General features: G+C 53.2%; 1 protein-coding gene and 1 long non-coding RNA gene across 7 annotated transcripts in view; one reads left to right on the forward strand and one right to left on the reverse strand.

Annotated features, from left to right (window-relative positions):
* Window positions 1–471: 471 nt before the first annotated feature.
* On the reverse strand, window positions 472–12,394 carry LOC140913995 (uncharacterized). Of its 2 annotated transcripts, none has more exons than XR_012159729.1 (3): window positions 12,144–12,394; window positions 2,833–2,942; window positions 472–2,366 (listed from the first exon to the last, which is right to left on the reverse strand). It is a non-coding gene; the product is annotated as an uncharacterized lncRNA (long non-coding RNA). The 2 variants fall into 2 exon arrangements; XR_012159730.1 differs by having other exon boundaries at window positions 12,136–12,394.
* MTMR14 (myotubularin related protein 14) overlaps window positions 7,235–19,676 on the forward strand; it is a 55,356-nt gene continuing 42,914 nt past the window's right edge. For 2 of the 5 annotated variants that reach the window (XM_073350787.1, XM_073350789.1), the window contains exons 1-2: window positions 11,155–11,242; window positions 14,540–14,688. In XM_073350787.1, coding sequence (XP_073206888.1) covers window positions 11,210–11,242; window positions 14,540–14,688 — 182 coding nt within the window. In that variant the 5' untranslated portion in view covers window positions 11,155–11,209. Of the gene's footprint in view, window positions 7,307–11,121; window positions 11,243–13,728; window positions 14,150–14,539; window positions 14,689–19,676 lie in introns of those variants that run through there. The other 3 variants (XM_073350792.1, XM_073350788.1, XM_073350791.1) reach the window with 3 other exon arrangements.

Genomic DNA, 19,676 nt, shown 5'->3' on the forward strand with positions numbered 1-19,676 from the left:
GGAGTGAGAGGTCAGGGTAGCCAAGGAAGTACGCAGCAGGGGCCCGATCCTGCACTCTTCAATGTCCATGGGAGTCCTGTGCTTGCAGGGTCAGGCCCCAGCACATTGCTGGCATAAGCAATTGGGCATATGCATTGACACTCACCAGACTTACAGTAGGAGAGAACTGATGGGCCAGGAGCACCCCATACAGTGCTCAAAGAGGTGCCCAATGAGTAATTGGGGAGCAGGGGCCTAAGGCGATGCAAGGTTGGGCTCTGCCTGGATGCAGACCCAGCTGAGAGATGAGATTTAGCTGAGCCATGGTGCAGCAGTCACTCTTGGAGCAGCCCCCGCTACATCGCGCCCACGGCAATGAGTCGCTATGCTGGAATTATTGATATAGAAAACCTGCAAACACTAGTTTAACCATAAAGTCCTTTATTAAATCCAAAGGTCAAATGGTATTTAAACAATTCTTGTAAATGTGCCTAAAAAGCCTCACTAATAAGCAATTTACTACATCCAAACAGTAAAACACAGTGATACGCATTTGATCAAGAGATGCACAAACAGGCAAAACCCATAGTGCTTTGACCCATGCTGGTCGGCTCCAGCATGGGCAGGCAGGTATTAGCAATGAACCCTGGAAGAGTTCACTTTTTATCCCCTTTTACAACCAAGTGATGTCATTGCAATGACTGACTTCAGCTAAAAACCAGCGGGAGACAGTTCACCCTTATGTCCAGTCTTAATCCAGAGAAGATTTACAACCTCGTTCCTTCCCACGGCCTTCCCTCCCCTCCTTCTTAGTACCCAACAGGTTCCCCATTGCACCTGGGCTCACACAGGAATTAACACTGGTGTGTGAGGTGGGAAGGACCATGTCGGCTCATTTTAAGACAGATTCTCTTTGATTTATTTAAAACAATTGGCAGGCAGCCCTATCCTTCTTTAGAGAAACCTCCCCTTATTATTCTTTGAACCAGCCATCCTCCCTATTTCATTACTTCTGGCCTAATACCTCACTATTTTGAAGGCTCTCCTTCTACCTGCTAGTCAGGGCCTTTTTTTACAGCACAGATCTATTTCCTTAAGCTAATTCTAACTCTTTAATTTCATGTTTATCCTACAAAGTGCATTATAATGCTGACTGAGCTGCCCTGGGCACTAGAGCCAGGCGCCTCCTTGAAGCTCTGCCATGGTCTTGGAGCTGGATTCAGAGGATGTTCTTGGGGAACAGAATGTAACAGCTGCCGGCATCAGGGGGCCTGATCATTTTCAACGTTTGTTTCACAGTGATTATGGCAATGTACAAATAGTGATCTGGACTCATGCTATTTCCCACCCCCAGGAGAAAGAGCCAAGGGAGAACACTATGTGGCACCAGCAGAGCCAGTAAATTAGGGTTATTACCTTGATAGGCTGCACCTGGGGAAGAGCCAGGGCTTGACAGGTTGATTGAAGATGGAGCCCAACTGGGGAGGAGCAGGGGGCTGGTATAAAGCCAGGAAGTTGGCAGCAGAAAGAGGCTGCAGGGAAGTAGTGTGCGATCACTCTCCAGGAGTAGGGAGCTGGAGCTGGTAAGCCCAGAGAGTGGGGGAAAAGAAGATGTAGGAAGGAGTTCAGGGAAAGAGCAACAGGGTTTGAGGAAAAGAAGACCCCAGTTGCCAGGTTTGAGGTCCCTGGACTGGAACCCAGAGTAGTGGGTGGGCCTGGGTTCCCCTATAAACCACCAGGGAAGGGGCTGTGAATGAGAAGACTGCCAGGGACCATTGGTACAGAAAGACTTTGCTACCCCTGAAGGGGAAAATGCACAGTGACCTGGCCAGAGGGCCAAGCTATGATGACACAGAGTTATGCTTATAAGAAGCACCCAGGATCTTTTTCAGGGGAAAAGGCAATATGCTGCATTAATTGGAAATACAACAATTAGCATATGCATTCAATCACACACACGCACTGTCCCACCAGTCGATGTTATAGTTACCAGTCCAGAGTCCGGATCCATCTAGTGGCCAACTAGGTTGATCACAGGTAGAAAGGAGCTGGGTTCTGTCAGTCATGACACGATGCTCCAGGGAAGTCTTGGCAGGGCGAACCCAGAGTTTCATGGCAAGGCCCCCTGTTTCTATAGTGATTTTCCTTCATTGGGACCAATGAGTTTTGCACCGTCATGCTGTAATCAATTGCTGTTTGACGAGAGCTTGTTTTCTTAGATTGTCCTTCTCATCCTTTATCTTGTTCTTTCATCAAGTCTCTCAGGGAACTACCCCAGGCTGGCTTTGATCACTGCTATCTTGTCCCCATGGATAGGTGCCTGTCTCCTCTTTAGAGTCATCAGTCTGCCCTCCTCTGACATTCCAACAGGGGCGTGGTGCAGCCTCCTGGTGCCCTTACGCAGGGTGAAAGTCGGTCGGGAGGGGCCGGTACCACGTACCGGTAAGAACCCGCCCCGGCCCGTACCCAGCCCACAGTAAAGCGTTGCCGCAGCAGCCCCTTTCGCTTCCCGTCAGCGGCCTGAGGCTGGGACGGACCCTACCGGTGGGTGGGGAGGAAAGACCCTGCTGCGCTTTAACATTCCTGCCCCTTTTGGTGCTGCCGACGGGCGGGGGCGGCAAAGGGAGCAGCTGCCCTGGGGCTGGCGATTTAAAGGGGCTGGTGCTCCAGACGCCATTGCCCTACGGCTGCAGCGGCGTCTGGAAGCCCAGGCCCTTTAAATCAACACGGGAGCCCTGGGTGGCGTGGGCCAGCCGGACTGGAAGGGCTGGCTGGGGGATGCTGATGCCCAGTCCCGCCCCTTCCACCCGAGGCCCCGCCCCTTCCGGGGGCCAGAGCCACCCTGCCCCGTACCTGTAAGTGGCCTCAGTTACTCTCAGCGCTGTCCTTATGTCTGTCATCGGTTCCTCCCTAGAACATCTGGTCTGGTGATGGCCTTCACGCTTGTCTTCTAACACACATTCCTCATTCACACACACAAAACAGGATTGATTTACACAGAGCATTTGAATGGGAACATCAAATTGCAATGCAGGAGAAAACAATCATTACATTCTTTTACTTATTTCAAAATGCTAAATTTACAACAAAATGGTGACCCTAAAGGTCTGTCACTACCTTGAAATCAGCTTCAGACACAAGATTCTGGCTGATGCATCTTTACCAACGGCATGCTAGGCCATTCCTTTCTGCTTTCAGAAAGGGTGGCTGGCAGGGTATGGTCAAATCATACATCAATACATTTAATGCATGCTACATTATTATTCTTTATCCTTCATTCTAAATTATACAAAATACAAACATCAAATGCCATGACTACAACAGCACCCTGAGAGAGACAATGGTGGTAGGGTGTGCAGCAAGCACCAGAAAGGGGTGTCCCACGTGAGTGGAGCTAATCCCCAGATATGGCCAGGAGGTGCCCTGGCGGTGAATGGACCATATGATTGGCACTCACGCTGGGATAGGACATGTTAAATCATCTGTCATGTATTGTTTTAGCCCAAATAACAGATCTGATGTGGTGCCGGGTGGGTGGAGCAGAGAGAACTGGGGGGGTGGAGGGGGAAGCTGCTCCCCAGGCTGATCATCTGGTCAGACATGGATGGGGGAACCACATAATTTTCAAGGTTATGTGGATGGCTCCTGGATCTCACACTGGAGCTGCTGAACACCTGATTCACTGTGGGCTGAGCCTGGATGAAGCTAGTCAGGGAGAGGAGACCCCATTCCCTTCCATCACACTGCAAAGGGGGAGCTGCTGATGGGTTGGCGAGAAAGGAGAACAGAAACGAAACTAACCAAGAGAGAAAAAAGAAGAATTTGTAGAGGAAGCGAGGCCTGCTGGGAAGGCCTGTCTGTCCCCAACCAGAGCCAAGCCAGAGAAATAAACAGGAACTGGAGAAAAAGAAGGTTACAGAGAGATCGGGTGCCTGGCTTACAATTACTATTAAGTCAGTTACTTGCAGCACAACTGGGAAGTCCAGGGCTAGGGCAGTCACACAGTAAAAATGGCATCCCTACATGTTGGTTAGGGTAGTGCCAGGTCTTGCTGGAGTGGGGCATCTCACTCTGAAGAGATTTCGTGGTCGTGATTTATTACTAATTATAATAATTATTATTTCATACAAAGTTTCAGAGTAACAGCCGTGTTAGTCTGTATTCGCAAAAAGAAAAGGAGGACTTGTGGCACCTTAGAGACTAACCAATTTATTTGAGCATAAGCTTTCGTGAGCTACAGCTCACTTCATCGGAGTCAATGTTAAAAGAATGTTAAGGTTGCAGAGTCAAGCACTGAAAAGTTACAAAATGCCAGACTGCAGGTTGCTTGTGACCCCAAGTGTGTATGCATTATTATTAGTCTGTTTTTACATGATCACATCCTGGGTTTTGCCCAGGGCCTCAACCCAGTCGGGGCACAGGGTGAGTGGTGCTCCCTCAATCAGTGACTAGTCCATATTTCTCTTTATGCTTCTCATTCAGTGTGTGGCCCCCAGGCCATGTGTTCTGCACACATCCAAATCCTCCATAGAACACAGAATTACTACTTTCCTCCTGGCTGTTTCAATGGGGCTCCTCGCTGCAGGGTCTGAGAATCTCACAAATACTAAAGAATTTCTCGTTGCAATGCCCCCAGTTTAGGGTGATATTATTCCCATTTTACAAAGGAGAACGGAGGCACAGGGAGATTAAGGCCAAAAGTGTCCACTAATTTTGAGTGCCCATTTGAGACAGCTAGAACTTCATTTGACAGACCACTTAGCACTTTATATGTTCAGACTCTGAAGACTAGATTCCGACTCTTAAAAATGTACGTTTGGTCTGTGTTGAATTGAAGCCCGGCCATTCAAACAATCAATGATAAATTACAATAATTAAAATTATGGTGCTCTAGAAGAACTTGAAAATGTCATGGACAGACTGAGTAACCAATGACAGATCATTGGGGATGACTGGAACTCCGCAGATGCCAGTCAGATCTTATGGAAAGAGAGATTTGAGTGGCGAGGCACAGCTGAAGAGGTTCCGTGGGCAATGCATGTTGATGGACACTGGAGGGGAACGTTGATTGCAGAAAAAGAATTTCTTGGATGGATCACAAGGACTGTTTACCCACAGAAAGACTAGCAAAGGATCACACAGAATGGCCTACCATGTGGGCAAGCAAACCTCCCTGTGACAGGGGTTCTGGGTCAGGAGTTGACAGGACCGGCCACTCAAATCTCCACCAGGAGAAGTTAATTGGGGTCTAAACAGAGGGTTAGTTAACAAGTAAAGCCACAGCTGAAGGGCTGATTAGAGGGGAGTGACCCCAGCAGCTGGGAGCAGAGAGGAAGGAAGCCGGAGTGGGGCGAGGAAGGAAGGCAGAGCTGACTGCTAGTACTGCTCCCTGCCCCCCAGGAGCAAGAGGGGGAGCTGGCTGGGACCTATAAATAGCACTGCTGCCAATGGCGTGCTGGTGGCCTGGAGTGAGTGTGAGGAGGAAAGACTCTCAGAGGGCCACCCCTGTGCTCCTCCAATCATGCGGACGCAGCAAGAGTCAGGAATAGAACCCAGAAGGCCTAACTCCCAGCCCCCTGACACCACAGCTGCCTAGAACCCAGCCGTTCTGATTCCCAGACCCTTGCTCAACTGGCCATTATTCTCCGTAAGGTGCCTGCTGCAGCAGCAGAGGTGTGAGTAGCACAATGTCAGATGAATTCACACTCCGAGTTAGACAATGCATGTCACAGGAATGGTGCACGGTAGCAGGAGGCCCTAGGCACAGGCCTCGTTAGGTTTGGCTGGCAGCTCTACAGTAATTGTATGTGCTGGAGATGAGCAAACAGGGAGTGGTGGCCTGGCCCAGAAGCAGTGAGTGATTAGGAAGGCCTTGTAGGAGATGAGCATGGTTACAGGGGTATCTTGAGAAAAGGCACAGGGAGGTGGGGAAGGGCCAGAGTTTTGGTTGCCCTGCATCTTTGCACTGTCATTGCTAGCCAGTGGGAATGGCACTTTCCCACCAACCTGCCCTTTTCTGTGCAGAGGTGTAAGTGGCTGAGCTGGTGAGAGGTGGCAGAGCACGGAGTGAGAGTGAGGATGGCCTTGTGCAGAGCCATGGGGTGGCATCGGGCTCCTGAGAGCTGCACCCATAGGTGCTCACCATGAGCCTGGGCAGACTGGCTGATTTGGTGGAGGAAAGAGAAGCCCTAGCCCCATCTGATGGGTAAATTCAGCATCCAGGCTTGAGAGGGACGGGAACAACTTGATAGCCAGAGGCAGGAGCCTGCATGTGGAGCAAACTCTGCAAGGTCCCACTGACTTCACACAGGTTCCAAAATATGACCTTCCAGATTTTCACTTTCGCTGTGGCCTTTGCCCTGCTCTGGCCGCATAAAGGGACTTTAACACTACTGTAAATTACATTGGCTCTGCTAGAGCAACATAAAGGGCCCACTACATGAAAATCAGGTCCTGGACGTTCTGCAGCACCTAAGTGGAGTGGGCAGCAAGCGCTATGGTGAGGAGGCCATGGCCAGGGGCTGCAGTCAGTGCCACCATGGGGCGGGGCCTGCACAGAAACTGAGGAGGAAAGGAGATTGGCCAGGAGGAGAGGGAAGTGCAGGCGAGAGCTGAAAAAGGGAGAAGGCCCCAGATGGGAGTGGAGTGCAATGTCCCTGAGCCTTCTCCGCTGTATTCCAGACCCAGAACTTTGGACTGGAAGAAATCCTCCCCCTCCCAGGCTGTGTGTGCTGTCATAGCAGGTTCATTAGGGCCGTGTGTGTCTGGGCAAGCCAGGTGGGAACAATGAAGCACCTAGTTATAGAACCCTTGTTTAAGACTTTCCCATGTACCTGGAACACCCTAGCTGTGGGGAGGGGACCCCACTGTGCCCTGGAAGAGACGTACGGTGGGGATTGGCTTGTGTGAAATGGCAGGCTTGGCTGCTGCTTGACTGACCTGGTTCCCAGATAGCCAGTCTGCACCACTGCTCCCCAAGGGGCACATGGGAACCCATAGGAGGCAGCAGCCCTGTGGGACAGTCTGGGTTTGGTCATACAGCCCATTTACCATGCTCTCCCTGCGCCCCTTCGATGACCTGACCTGCACCGCACCTGGGGGAATCAGGATCCCAGCACACGGGGTCACCCGCTCAGTAGCGTGTTTCTGTGCTATGTGAAACCCCCGTGTCAAGCTAATTAACAATCAAAGGATCTAAACAATGGTTGTTTTTTAAAAGCATCTTATTTCACTTTCACACAGTCGTCCCTGCAGTTCAGGCTGAACCTATCCCACTCTGGCCTCGCCAGGACACAAGGCAAGGTCTGGCAAGTTCCTGTGATGCTGGGTTAGCGCTTTATAGTGGCTGATTTACACATGCGTCAGAGGGTTCTCTGTCTAGGGCAGTGTGGGAGAGGGTGCCCTCTGCAGTCATTAGAATGGGGGAGGAAGACGTTCACCCCTAAATCTCAGGTCTTGCAGAGGTGACCCCCAACCACCTCAGGTCAGCTGTCAGGGGGTTTCAGAGTAACAGCCGTGTTAGTCTGTATTCGCAAAAAGAAAAGGAGGACTTGTGGCACCTTAGAGACTAACCAATTTATTAGAGCATAAGCTTTCGTGAGCTACAGCTCACTTCATCAGATGCATATCGTGGAAACTGCAGCAGACTTTATATATACACAGAGAATATGAAACAATACCTCCTCCCACCCCACTGTCCTGCTGGTAATAGCTTATCTAAAGTGATCATCAGGTGGGCCATTTCCAGCACAAATCCAGGTTTTCTCACCCTCCACCCCCCCACACAAATTCACTCTCCTGCTGGTGATAGCCCATCCAAAGTGACAACTCTTTACACAATGTGCATGACAATCAAGTTGGGCTATTTCCTGCACAAATCCAGGTTTTCTCACATCCCCCCCACCCCCATACACACACAAACTCACTCTCCTGCTGGTAATAGCTCATCCAAACTGACCACTCTTCAAGTTTAAATCCAAGTTAAACCAGAACATCTGGGCGGGGGGGGGGGGGGGGGTAGGAAAAAACAAGAGGAAACAGGCTACCTTGCATAATGACTTAGCCAATGACAGTGCTAATAAACAATGGTCACATAAACACCACCCTATACTGGAATCCTACTGACCGCTATTCCTACCTGCATGCCTCCAGCTTTCACCCTGACCACACCACACGATCCATCGTCTACAGCCAAGCTCTGCGATACAACCGCATTTGCTCCAACCCCTCAGACAGAGGCATTTGCTCCAACCCCTCAGACAGAGACAAACACCTACAAGATCTCTGTCAAGCTTTCTTACAACTACAATACCCACCTGCAGAAGTAAAGAAACAGATTGATAGAGCCAGAAGAGTTCCCAGAAGTTACCTACTACAGGACAGGCCTAACAAAGAAAATAACAGAACGCCACTAGCCGCCACCTTCAGCCCCCAACTAAAACCCCTCCAACGCATTATTAAGGATCTACAACCTATCCTAAAGGATGACCCAACACTCTCACAAATCTTGGGAGACAGGCCAGTCCTTGCCTACAGACAGCCCCGCAACCTGAAGCAAATACTCACCAACAACCACATACCACACAACAGAACCACTAACCCAGGAACTTATCCTTGCAACAAAGCCCGTTGCCAATTGTGCCCACATATCTATTCAGGGGACACCATCACAGGGCCTAATAACATCAGCCACACTATCAGAGGCTCGTTCACCTGCACATCCACCAATGTGATATATGCCATCATGTGCCAGCAATGCCCCTCTGCCATGTACATTGGTCAAACTGGACAGTCTCTACGTAAAAGAATAAATGGACACAAATCAGATGTCAAGAATTATAACATTCATAAACCAGTCGGAGAACACTTCAATCTCTCTGGTCACGCAATCACAGACATGAAGGTCGCTATCTTAAAACAAAAAAACTTCAAATCCAGACTCCAGCGAGAAACTGCTGAATTGGAATTCATTTGCAAATTGGATACTATTAATTTAGGCTTAAATAGAGACTAGGAGTGGCTAAGTCATTATGCAAGGTAGCCTGTTTCCTCTTGTTTTTTCCTACCCCCCCCCCGCCCAGATGTTCTGGTTTAACTTGGATTTAAACTTGAAGAGTGGTCAGTCTGGATGAGCTATTACCAGCAGGAGAGTGAGTTTGTGTGTGTATGGGGGTGGGGGGGATGTGAGAAAACCTGGATTTGTGCAGGAAATAGCCCAACTTGATTGTCATGCACATTGTGTAAAGAGTTGTCACTTTGGATGGGCTATCACCAGCAGGAGAGTGAATTTGTGTGGGGGGGTGGAGGGTGAGAAAACCTGGATTTGTGCTGGAAATGGCCCACCTGATGATCACTTTAGATAAGCTATTACCAGCAGGACAGTGGGGTGGGAGGAGGTATTGGTTCATATTCTCTGTGTATATATAAAGTCTGCTGCAGTTTCCACGATATGTATCTGATGAAGTGAGCTGTAGCTCACGAAAGCTTATGCTCTAATAAATTGGTTAGTCTCTAAGGTGCCACAAGTACTCCTTTTCTTTTTGTCAGGGGGTTAAGTCCTGACTGTTCGTGGAGGGAGTTAAGGGAATCATGCACAGAGATATCCTGTTAAACGGGGAAGGGGGGAGGACCTGAAATGTGCCTGAGCTGGGCTGTGATAAGGATTCCCCAGGGGCTAGGCAACCAGCATGAAGCAATCCCCGGTCAGCACCACTGGGCATTGGAGCAGGAGCAGAAAACATCCTGGTCCCCATGGCTGCAGGCTCAGGAATGGTGTCCAGTCCGGCCCTTGGACACAGCCTCCTTCCCCCAGTCCACATGGACAGCTGTGAATTCTCATCCCTGGCTCAGCAGCAGGCATGTATCTGTGCCCTCGGGAGCCAGTTGACTTTGCTCTGCCCCCTGGAGAGCCCCTTCCCTGTGAAGTGTAAATGGAGAGAGGCTCTGAGCTCATCTGTATCCCTGGCCGATGTCTGACTTGTCTCGCTCCATTTTGGTCAATTTAACGGTCATAGGAATTTAAAAATAATAAATTTTATGATTCCAGCTATTTAAATCTGAAATTTCATGGTGTTGTAATTGTAGGGTCTTGACCCAAAAAGGAGTTGGGGGGGGGGGTCGCAAGGTTATTGTAGGCACTGCTACCCTTACTTCTGCTGCTGGCGGGGCGCTGCCTTCAGAGCCGGGCAGCTGGAGAGCGGCGGCTGCTGGCCGGGAGCCCAGCTCTGAAGGCAGAGCCCCGCCAGCCGCAGCGCAGAAGGAAGGGTGGCCTGGTCTGGGATTGCCCCCTTACTTCTGCGCTGCTGCTGGCGGGGCGCTGCCTTCAGAACCGGGCACTCGGCCAACTGCCCCCACTCTCTGGCTGCCCAGCTCTGAAGGCAGCGCAAAATTAAGGGTGGCAATACCATTATCCCCCCCTACAATAACCTTGCAACCCCCCTGAAACTTTTTGGGTCAGGACCAATTTGAGAAATGCTGGTCTCCTCTGGGAAATCTGTATAGTATAGGGTAAAAGCACCCAAAAGACCAGATTTCACGGGGGGGAGACCAGACTTCACGGTCCCTGACGTGTTTTTCACAGCCATGAATTTGGTAGGGCCCTTTTCACGAAGCTAAAGGCTAGTTCACTATCTAGTGTCACAGCCTGGCTGTTCCTGTGCACTGCTGCCTCCTTGCTCTTGCAGCCAATACACAGATTAGGACAAACTCCTGCTTTTTTTGCTGCATGTCAGAACCACTTGCTCAAACTGAAGCCTAGTGAGGCATGAAAAGCTTTCACAAAATGCCTCATCTGATTCCTGCCAGGCCTGGCAGTTGCTGTGTCTGACAGACAGCAGTGTCTGACAGACAGCAGAGCTCAGACAAGCCGGAGACAAAACAGCTGGGCATGACAGATGTACCCTGGTATGGAGGCATAATGATGTGACGTGACTAAATTTGTAGGGTGGAGAAAGGCTGGAGAGAGCAGCCTGGAGAGGCAGCCACTCTGGCCTGAAGGTGAAGGAGTATGGCAGGCAACGCTGACACAGGACAAAGAGGCTCCCCATCCCTTTGTGTAATTGGGCTGCAGCAGAGGCAGGGATGCACATGCTGGCATATGCCAGCTCCTGAGCCAGCAGCACCCTGAGCTGACTTTCTTTCCAGGCTGGTCCACGTTAGAAGCGCTGCGTCGGGTGAAAACGCTCTATGCCGAGGGGAGAGAGCTCCCGTCGGAGAGGTGGTAGCTGTCTTGATGGGAGCAACTCTCCCCAGACCTACTGCTGAGGTGGGTGTAACTTACATCACTCGGGAGATGGCTCAGTCACAGTTCTACTTACTCCTGGGGCAATTCTGTGCTATTGCGCATGCGCAGAATTTATGTCCCCTACAGATTTCTTTGCTTTTCCACAGAAAAATCCCTTTCTGATAGGGAAGCCACAAGAGCGGTCATGTGACCCCCCCCCCAGTATGTTTTGGGTGCCCAGGGCAGCCAGCAGAGAGGTAAATCACCATGGGGCAGGGAGCAGGACTAGGGAAGACCCAGCTGGTTGCTCGTACCTGGGCTCAGTTGCTACTCCCAGCTGGGCTGGGGAGGATGGGACTTCCTCTTCCCTTGCACAGCATCCAGGGCTGTGTCAGACCCCCCCTCCCCCCCAGATTTATCTCCTGGCTGCAGGAAGCTCTGCCAACTCCCCCCCGCCCGCTTTCTGCGCCCATCGTTCCTCAGCTGCAGGGGGAGGGATCCCTGTACAGGGAGCCGCACCCCCCATCCACCCAACCCCCTGCTGAGCCTCACCCCCCCTGCACCCAGAACCCCCCCAATGAGCCCCACTCCCCCTGCACCTGGATCACCCTGACGAGCCAGCCACACCTGGATCCCCACCCCCCTGAGCCCCTTCCCCCAGCATCTGGACCCCCAACTGAGCCCCCCCAGCCAGACCCCCCGCCAAGCTTTATCCCCCCCAAACAAAGCCCCCTGCCAAGCTCTATCCGCCCCACAGCCAGAGCACTGCTGAACCCCAACCACCTTCAACTGGACCCCTTTGCAGAGTCCCCTTACTGTTGCACCCGGACCCCGCACCGAGCCACCCGCACCCTGCTTGTCGCAACAGAGCCCTCCCGACCCGCACCTGGACCCCCCACGCAGAGCTCCTGCCTTGCCGAGCTGCCTGCCCACACCTGGTCACCTGGCTCAGAGGGGCCGGGCCCTGGGGTGTTTCCGGGGCAGGTCCCGTCCTTGCGCTGTGCCAGGGTGGTGGCGCCTGGTCGCTGAGTCCGTGTCCCGGGGAGCCGCACGCTGATCGCCCGCCTCTGGGCAGCAGGGGCCGGGGCTCCCCGGGCCGCGGGAGCCTCCGCGTTTATTTCACAGACACGGTCTGCGGGACTTTAAAATACTGCGCGCAGAATGTTTAATGCTTTGGCGCCAGACCCGCCCAGGGCCCCGCGCAGCGCAGACACGCCCCGGCCCCGGCCCCGCCCGGCCGCTCCGGCCCGCTCCGGCCTGGGCTCCAGCGCCGCAGCGCCAGGGCGGGACACGGACACCCGCGCAGCCCGACCCACGGCGCCGGGCGGGGGCGGGGCTGGGGGCGGGGCCGGGCGGAGCGGGCGGGGGCGGGGCCGGGCGGAGCGGGCGGGGGCTGGGGGTGGGGCCGGGCGGAGCGGGCGGGGGCGGGGCGCGGGGCGATGCGGGGGGCGGGGCCGGGCGGAGCGGGCGGGGGCGGGGCTGGGGGCCGGGGCGATGCGGGGGGGCGGGGCCGGGCGGAGCGGGCGGGGGCGGGGCTGGGGGCCGGGGGGGCCGGGGCCGGGCGGAGCGGGCGGGGGCGGGGGGGGCCGGGGCCGGGCGGAGCGGGCGGGGGCGGGGCTGGGGGCCGGGGGGGCCGGGGCCGGGCGGAGCGGGCGGGGGCGGGGCTGGGGGCCGGGGCGATGCGGGGGGGGCGGGGCCGAGGGGAAGCGGGGGCGGGGCTGGCGGCCGGGGGGGGGCGGGGCCGGGCGGAGCGGGCTGAGGCGAAGCGGGGGCGGGGCTGGGGGCTGGGGCGATGCGGGGGGGGCGGGGCCGGGCAGAGCGGGCTGAGGCGAAGCGGGGGCGGGGCCGGGCAGAGCGGGCTGAGGCGAAGCGGGGGCGGGGCTGGCGGCCGGGGGGGGCGGGGCCGGACGGAGCGGGCTGAGGCGAAGCGGGGGCGGGGCTGGGCGGAGCGGGCTGAGGCGATGCGGGGGGCGGGGCGATGCGGGGGGCGGGGCCGGGCGGAGCGGGCGGGGGCGGGGCTGGGGGCCGGGGCGATGCGGGGGGGCGGGGCCGGGCGGAGCGGGCGGGGGCGGGGCTGGGGGCCGGGGCCGGGCGGAGCGGGCGGGGGCGGGGCTGGGGGCCGGGGGGGCCGGGGCCGGGCGGAGCGGGCGGGGGCGGGGCTGGGGGCCGGGGCGATGCGGGGGGGGCGGGGCCGAGGGGAAGCGGGGGCGGGGCTGGCGGCCGGGGGGGGGCGGGGCCGGGCGGAGCGGGCTGAGGCGAAGCGGGGGCGGGGCTGGGGGCTGGGGCGATGCGGGGGGGGCGGGGCCGGGCAGAGCGGGCTGAGGCGAAGCGGGGGCGGGGGGGCCGGGCCGGACGGAGCGGGCTGAGGCGAAGCGGGGGCGGGGCTGGCGGCCGGGGGGGGGCGGGGCCGGGCGGAGCGGGCTGAGGCGAAGCTGGGGGCCGGGGCGATGCGGGGGGGGGCGGGGCTGGAGCAGGCGCCGCTGGGGTCCCCAGGCCAGCGGGGCCGCCCAATGGGCGGGGCGGGAGCCTGCAGCGCCGCCGAAGGGGGGGCGGGGCAGGGACCCCGCCAGGCGCGTGCTCGTCTATAGCGGGAGCGCCTGGCCTGGCGCGAGGTGCTCGAGTCGCTGCGTCGCGATGTGATGACGTCACGCCAGCGCCCGGAAGGGATGGTGCCTCCCGGTCCCCTCTCGGCAGCGGATTGGCTGGGCCTACGGCGAATGTCCGGTGCGCGCCGTGGCCCCGGAAGCGGGGAACGGACGCAGCCCGGGGGCCGAGTGCGGGCCGCGATGGGCCGGGAGCCGTGAGCGGGCGGGGATGGCGGGGGCCCGGGGCTGCCCCCAGGCGGGCTCCGGGGAGCGGGCTCTGGCCGAGCTGCTGCTCGAGTTCTCCCGGGCGCAGTATCGGGCCAAGGACGGGGGCGGCGGCGGCGGGGCCGGGAGCACCGCGAAGGTGAGAGGCCGAGGCCAAGCCCCGGCGGGACCCGCTGCCCGCGGCCCCCGAGAGCCCCGCCCCTTTGGGTCGACACCCCTCTCTACGGCCGGGCCGGGCCCCGAGACACGTCCCCCGAGGCACGTCCCGCGCCACCCTTCCCCGGCTGTGCCGAGAGACACCCGCGGGACCCCGCTGGCTTTCCCTGGTCTGAGAGACGCTGACGCCCTCTCCCCCTGCTGGCTGGGCGAGACCCCCTGAAACACACCTCGCTTCCAGCTGGGCCAGAGCCGCCCCCTCCTGCCTAGGCCAAGGCCTGTGGTGGCGACTATAGCAGAGGTGTCCTGTGCCCTGAGGGGAGGGGGCAGCCTGAGCTCCAGCCCCTGAGCTGTAAATCTGGCTGTCTTGCAGGTGGAGAGGATTGAGAAGCGCTGCCTGGAGCTGTTTGGCAGGGACTATTGCTACAGCCTGATCCAGAATGTGAACGGGGAAATTTGTGGCCACTATCCCCGGCAGATCGTCTTCCTAGAGTACGAGAGCACTGACAGGGACCGGAACATGTAAGTAACTCCTGCCCCGGCCTCCCTCCTTCGTGCCAGGAGAGCTGGCTGCACAAGAGCCATACAGAACAAACCCTGTGTCACCTACGAGACACATAGACTGAGTGTGCTCCAAGGCTCCAGATTGAGTAGCTCCAAAAGGTGGCATTTCCACAGCGGGCTAGCTAGTCTTCCCATCTTACCTGCATGACTGGGCTCTTGAGAAGCAGGAAAAAACTGAAAGTGCCCTCTTTGCAGCGTTATAATTGTGCCTGCACTGCCTGCTGGATGTACAAACTCCCTATTTTTAACTAGGCAGGTTACCCACTAGGTTACTTTTGTCCTACAGAACTGTGTCTCTGCACCTTACTGAGAAGTTGGCAGTGGGGAGGCTGTTCCATGGTTTTAGGATACTTTGCTCTAGTCCTTAATCTTGTGGAGCTTTGCAGTCTTTCTGGCACTTTCAGAGCAGCTGCTGCCTCAAACTCTTGGGCTTTTCGGCAAGAGAAGAAATAAGCTAATTTTTTTCAGTTTGTTGGATGGGAAAACCCGAATATGTTGCAAGGCAGCTTTAGGTGCACAGCAGTTAAGGGTGGACTAATTTTTTCAGATTACACTATCTGGTGTAGGTACTGTAGCATTCTTCATATTTGTATAGCGATGAATGCTCTCTTGGTGTTAAATAAATGCAACTGGACTTTTGACCCTGTTTTGGGGGGTGAGGCTGAATCAGGTGTAGGTGCAAGGCAGGAGCATGTGGATGAGAGCAGAATGCTTCTGTGAACTGTCTTGTGCCACTGACTGTGGGAGTAAGAAATTCATTGTACTTTGGGCTGAGATTATGTCAGATCTCATTACCAAGCACAGTTAGGCTTGGCCAGTACTTGGCTCTGAGGTCCCAAAGTGTGAATCGCTTTCAGGCAGTCAGCAAGCTGCTCTCTTCGTATGTGCGGTAGGTTTGTTATGACTGGTTATTTAAGTTCCATGGTATTTGCGCTGCCTCGTCAGATGACTGAAAATTTTCAAACATGAAAATTACTCAAACTTTTGTAATATGTTTTTGGACAATCATTTGCTGATAAAACTTGTTCGGCTTCTGGGATTCGTGTATTGGAGATACTAATTTTGAGCCACATACAACAACCCAAACTCTATGCTTTTATTTGTAACCTATTAGTGAATCAGCTTACTATATGTTGGAAACCATTGATTTTGACTTAAGTTATAAAGCTTTTGAAAAAGTTATCCCAGAAACTACGTGAGTGGGACTAAACGCTGTGGAATTGGAGGGTCTAACAGTTGGGCCTAGGAGAGCTAAGTCCTTATTGGTCATACATAGGCTGCTGTTGATGGTGAACTTTTTAATAGTGATTGGATGTGATTGAGGTGTGTGTTGTGTAACATGTTAGTCTTGTGGGGAATAAGTGAGATAAATGCTTTGCATTTGTAGAATGAAATAAGAGCTCTGAAAATGGTGTTCTTGTCCTCTAATTGGATAGGCTAGAAAGGAAAATATTGAGTACTCCTAAGGGGAAGTCTACATGACAAAATGAAGTCAACCAAAGTTATGTTGACATACAGCAACCACAGCAATTGAGTTGCTTTTGCCTGTCCATGCTGCACTCCTCGTGTTGGTGCACGTCCTCAGCAGGGGCCCTGGGAATCTGGGTATAGCAGTGCAGCTGCTGATGGTTAATTCCATACCGTGCTATAGAGGAGGGCCAGTAGTTTACAACTGTTACGATTGAAAAGACTTCTCTATTTAAAGAAGAATTCTTCTAAGGGCTCTAAAACCCCTATGCTTACTTGCATTGTCTTGAAATTTGGTGTACCTCATGGGAGTGCGAGGTAGGGTTAGAGATCCAAATTTGGGGTCATTTGAGCAAGTGGTTCCTGAGACACAACCCCTGGAAAAAACAGGTTTTTGTAAAGTTCACACACATTCTACCACTGCGTTTTGTGGGCACCTAGCTTCTAAATTTCTAATGACTTAGGGAAGGGAGGGTGATCTGGAAATAGTGTGGGGAGAGTTATATGTTGTGTGGGTGTGGTGAGAGCGGGAAGAGATGCTAGTCTTTTCTCAGATGCTTAAAGTTCCTGTAACCACCGTAAAAAGAAAAGGAGTACTTGTGGCACCTTAGAGACTAACCAATTTATTTGATGAAGTGAGCTGTAGCTCACGAAAGCTCATGCTCAGATAAATTGGTTAGTCTCTAAGGTGCCACAAGTCCTCCTTTTCTTTTTGCAAATACAGACTAACACGGCTGCTACTCTGAAACCTGTAACCACCGTGTAAGCTGTCAGGGTTCCCTCCCCACTCTCAACTCTAGGGTACAGATGTGGGGACCCACATGAAAAACCCCCTAAGCTTGTTTCTAGGAGCTTAGGTTAAAAACTTTCTCAAGGCACAAATTCTTCCTTGCTGCCACCACCAAGTGAGTTAGACAAAGATTCAGGAAAAGGACCACTTGGAGTTCCTGTTTCCCCCAAAATATCCCCTCAAGCCCCTTCACCCCCTTTCCTGGGGAGGCTTGAGAATAATATACCAACCAAATAGGTAAACAAGGTGAGCACAGACCAGACCCTTGGGTTTTTAGGACACTAAAAACCAATCAGGTTTTTAAAAACAGAACTTTATTATAAAGAAAAAGTAAAAGAAACACCTCTGTAAAATCAGGATGGAAGATAATTTTACAGGGTAATAAGATTTAAAACACGGAGGATTCCCCTCTAGGCAAAACTTTAAAGTTACAAAAAACAGGAATAAACCTCCCGCTTAGCATAGTGAAAATTCACAAGCTAACACATTGCCTTGCTTTACTTACAATTTTTGTAATCTAGATGCTTCTTTCAGGAAGGGTTTTAGGAGAGGTTTTTTTTTTTTTTCCCTGCCCTGGTCTCGCTCTGTCCCGGAGAGAACAACAAAAGACCACACAAACAAAACCTCCCCCCACAGATTTGAAAGGATCTTCTTCCCTTATTGGTCCTTTTGGTTAGGAGCCAACCAGGTTATTTGAGCTTCTTAACCCCTTACAGGTAAAGGAGGGATTTTATGCTACCCTTAGCTGTATGTTTATGACATAAGCAAACTGTCAAGTTCTTGGGACGTAGCCCACAGATGAGATTTCTGGCATTGGCCCTGTTAGCAATTGCATGATACCCACACTTCAAAGCACAGTGGTTATCCCCACTCCACTAGAAGAAAGTACACCGAGGGAGGTGGGCACCTAGCAATCACCTAGTGTCTTTGTGGCCTACTGGGACTCAGAAAACTGGGGCTGTGTTCCTGGCTCTGCCACTGGCGTGAAGGTTGACTTTGGTGAAGCACTTCATTTCTTTGCCTCAGTTTCCTCATCTGTACCACAGAGATGTTTCCATCCTTTGGAGCTACTGATGAAAAGTGCTATACAAGGGTTAGGTATTATCAACTGGTCACAGCAGAGTCTCAGTTGCAGACCTATAAGAGAATTACAACTGCCTAAATGTCTGCAAACTTCTACCCACAACACGCTTTCTGTTATAACTCTCTGCCCCCATCCCCCAAAAAAACAAACCCCAAACCATGCACCTAGGAAATTCACTGGCAACAAACATTGTAACATACAGTTAAGGTTATCCAATGGTATATTGCACCATTCCAGAAGACTGAGTTGAGCAAATCTCAAACCTCTGAAAACCGGGACATATAGAGTGAAGGTACATAGACACACAACTTTAACTCTGCCCTAATTGAGGTAATGCCCCAATGTGCTCATAACACATACTTACAATCTGCCTCTGCCCTGTACTGAGCAGCAGCTACCTCACCTGTCCTATGCTCAAATAATCTGCCTACTCCACAGACTGTACACCGTATCTGCTAATTGTTACAACCCCTTCACCCTTGTGTGCACAATGCCATCTAATGCTTTTCACTTACCCACAGACTATGCTCCTCTCCCACCTAACTGCTGCCAAGCCCATGACTCACATAGCACAGTGCTGAGATGAGGCATACTGGATCTCTCAAGGTACACGTGTACCTCTTTTGTGTCATCTCTCTCCCCCACCAACATGAGGGGGTCAGGAAGAGGGGCTCACACACATACTGCCCCCAAGATCACTTCATATCATAGTCCCAGCTCTTCTATCTAATGCATATACCTAAGACAGTGAATGCAGCTGGAGTGCATGCAGATAACTGCCAGTGGCCATTGCCAGCTCCAGTGGGGGCAGAGTTAAGGTTGCATAAGCATTTACCTTAACTCTCTATTTCCTGGTTTTTGGAAGTTTATTTTGCGGAGCTCGACATTCTGAAAGGACACGAGATACCACCGGACACCTGAGCTCTGCATGAAGAAAGCTTTTTTGGTCTGTGAAATTAGTTCCTGACTCTGTGAATTTTCACATTACACATCCAGTTTAAACAAGGCGCGCTATGAACTCTTTCAACGCACACATTCCTGATGTATACGTCTCGGACGCTGTCTGTCCGACTGTGTTAGATGATGTCTCATTTGACTGTATTGCCAACCAGATTTAGGAACCATAAAGGATAGTGGGAATTTTAGGGACGTTACCTTAACTGATTGCTTCTAGCCTCTACGGATTACATTTTTGTTATGGAAAATGCTGTAGTGGCATACCTGTGCAGAAAGGCTATATATTACCTCCGCAACCCATCAGGTAACAGAGGCTTTTACTTTGGGAATTTTATTAACTGCCAGGTTTAAATTGGGTTGGCATTAAACTGTGTATTGGGCACAGTCTTCTTTGCCACCAGGCTTTCCCCTCTGTACCCCTCCGGTGTGCAGTAGAGGAGCGCACTCTGAGATACATGAGAAGGTGCTTGCCTTGCAGAGCTCCTAATCTCTGTTGAAACAGGGACCTCGTCTCTGCAGAGTCTCTTCTGGGCAGATGCATCTTTCGGTAACTTTTTTCTGTACGAAGGTTCACACAGGCTTACCCACTGTTATGTATAATCTTGCATGTTGGTATTTTACTAACTTCCCCTAGATGGCTGTGAATGC

The sequence above is a fragment of the Lepidochelys kempii genome, chromosome 7 (genome assembly GCF_965140265.1).
Source record: "Lepidochelys kempii isolate rLepKem1 chromosome 7, rLepKem1.hap2, whole genome shotgun sequence".
NCBI classification, from domain to species: domain Eukaryota; kingdom Metazoa; phylum Chordata; order Testudines; family Cheloniidae; genus Lepidochelys; species Lepidochelys kempii.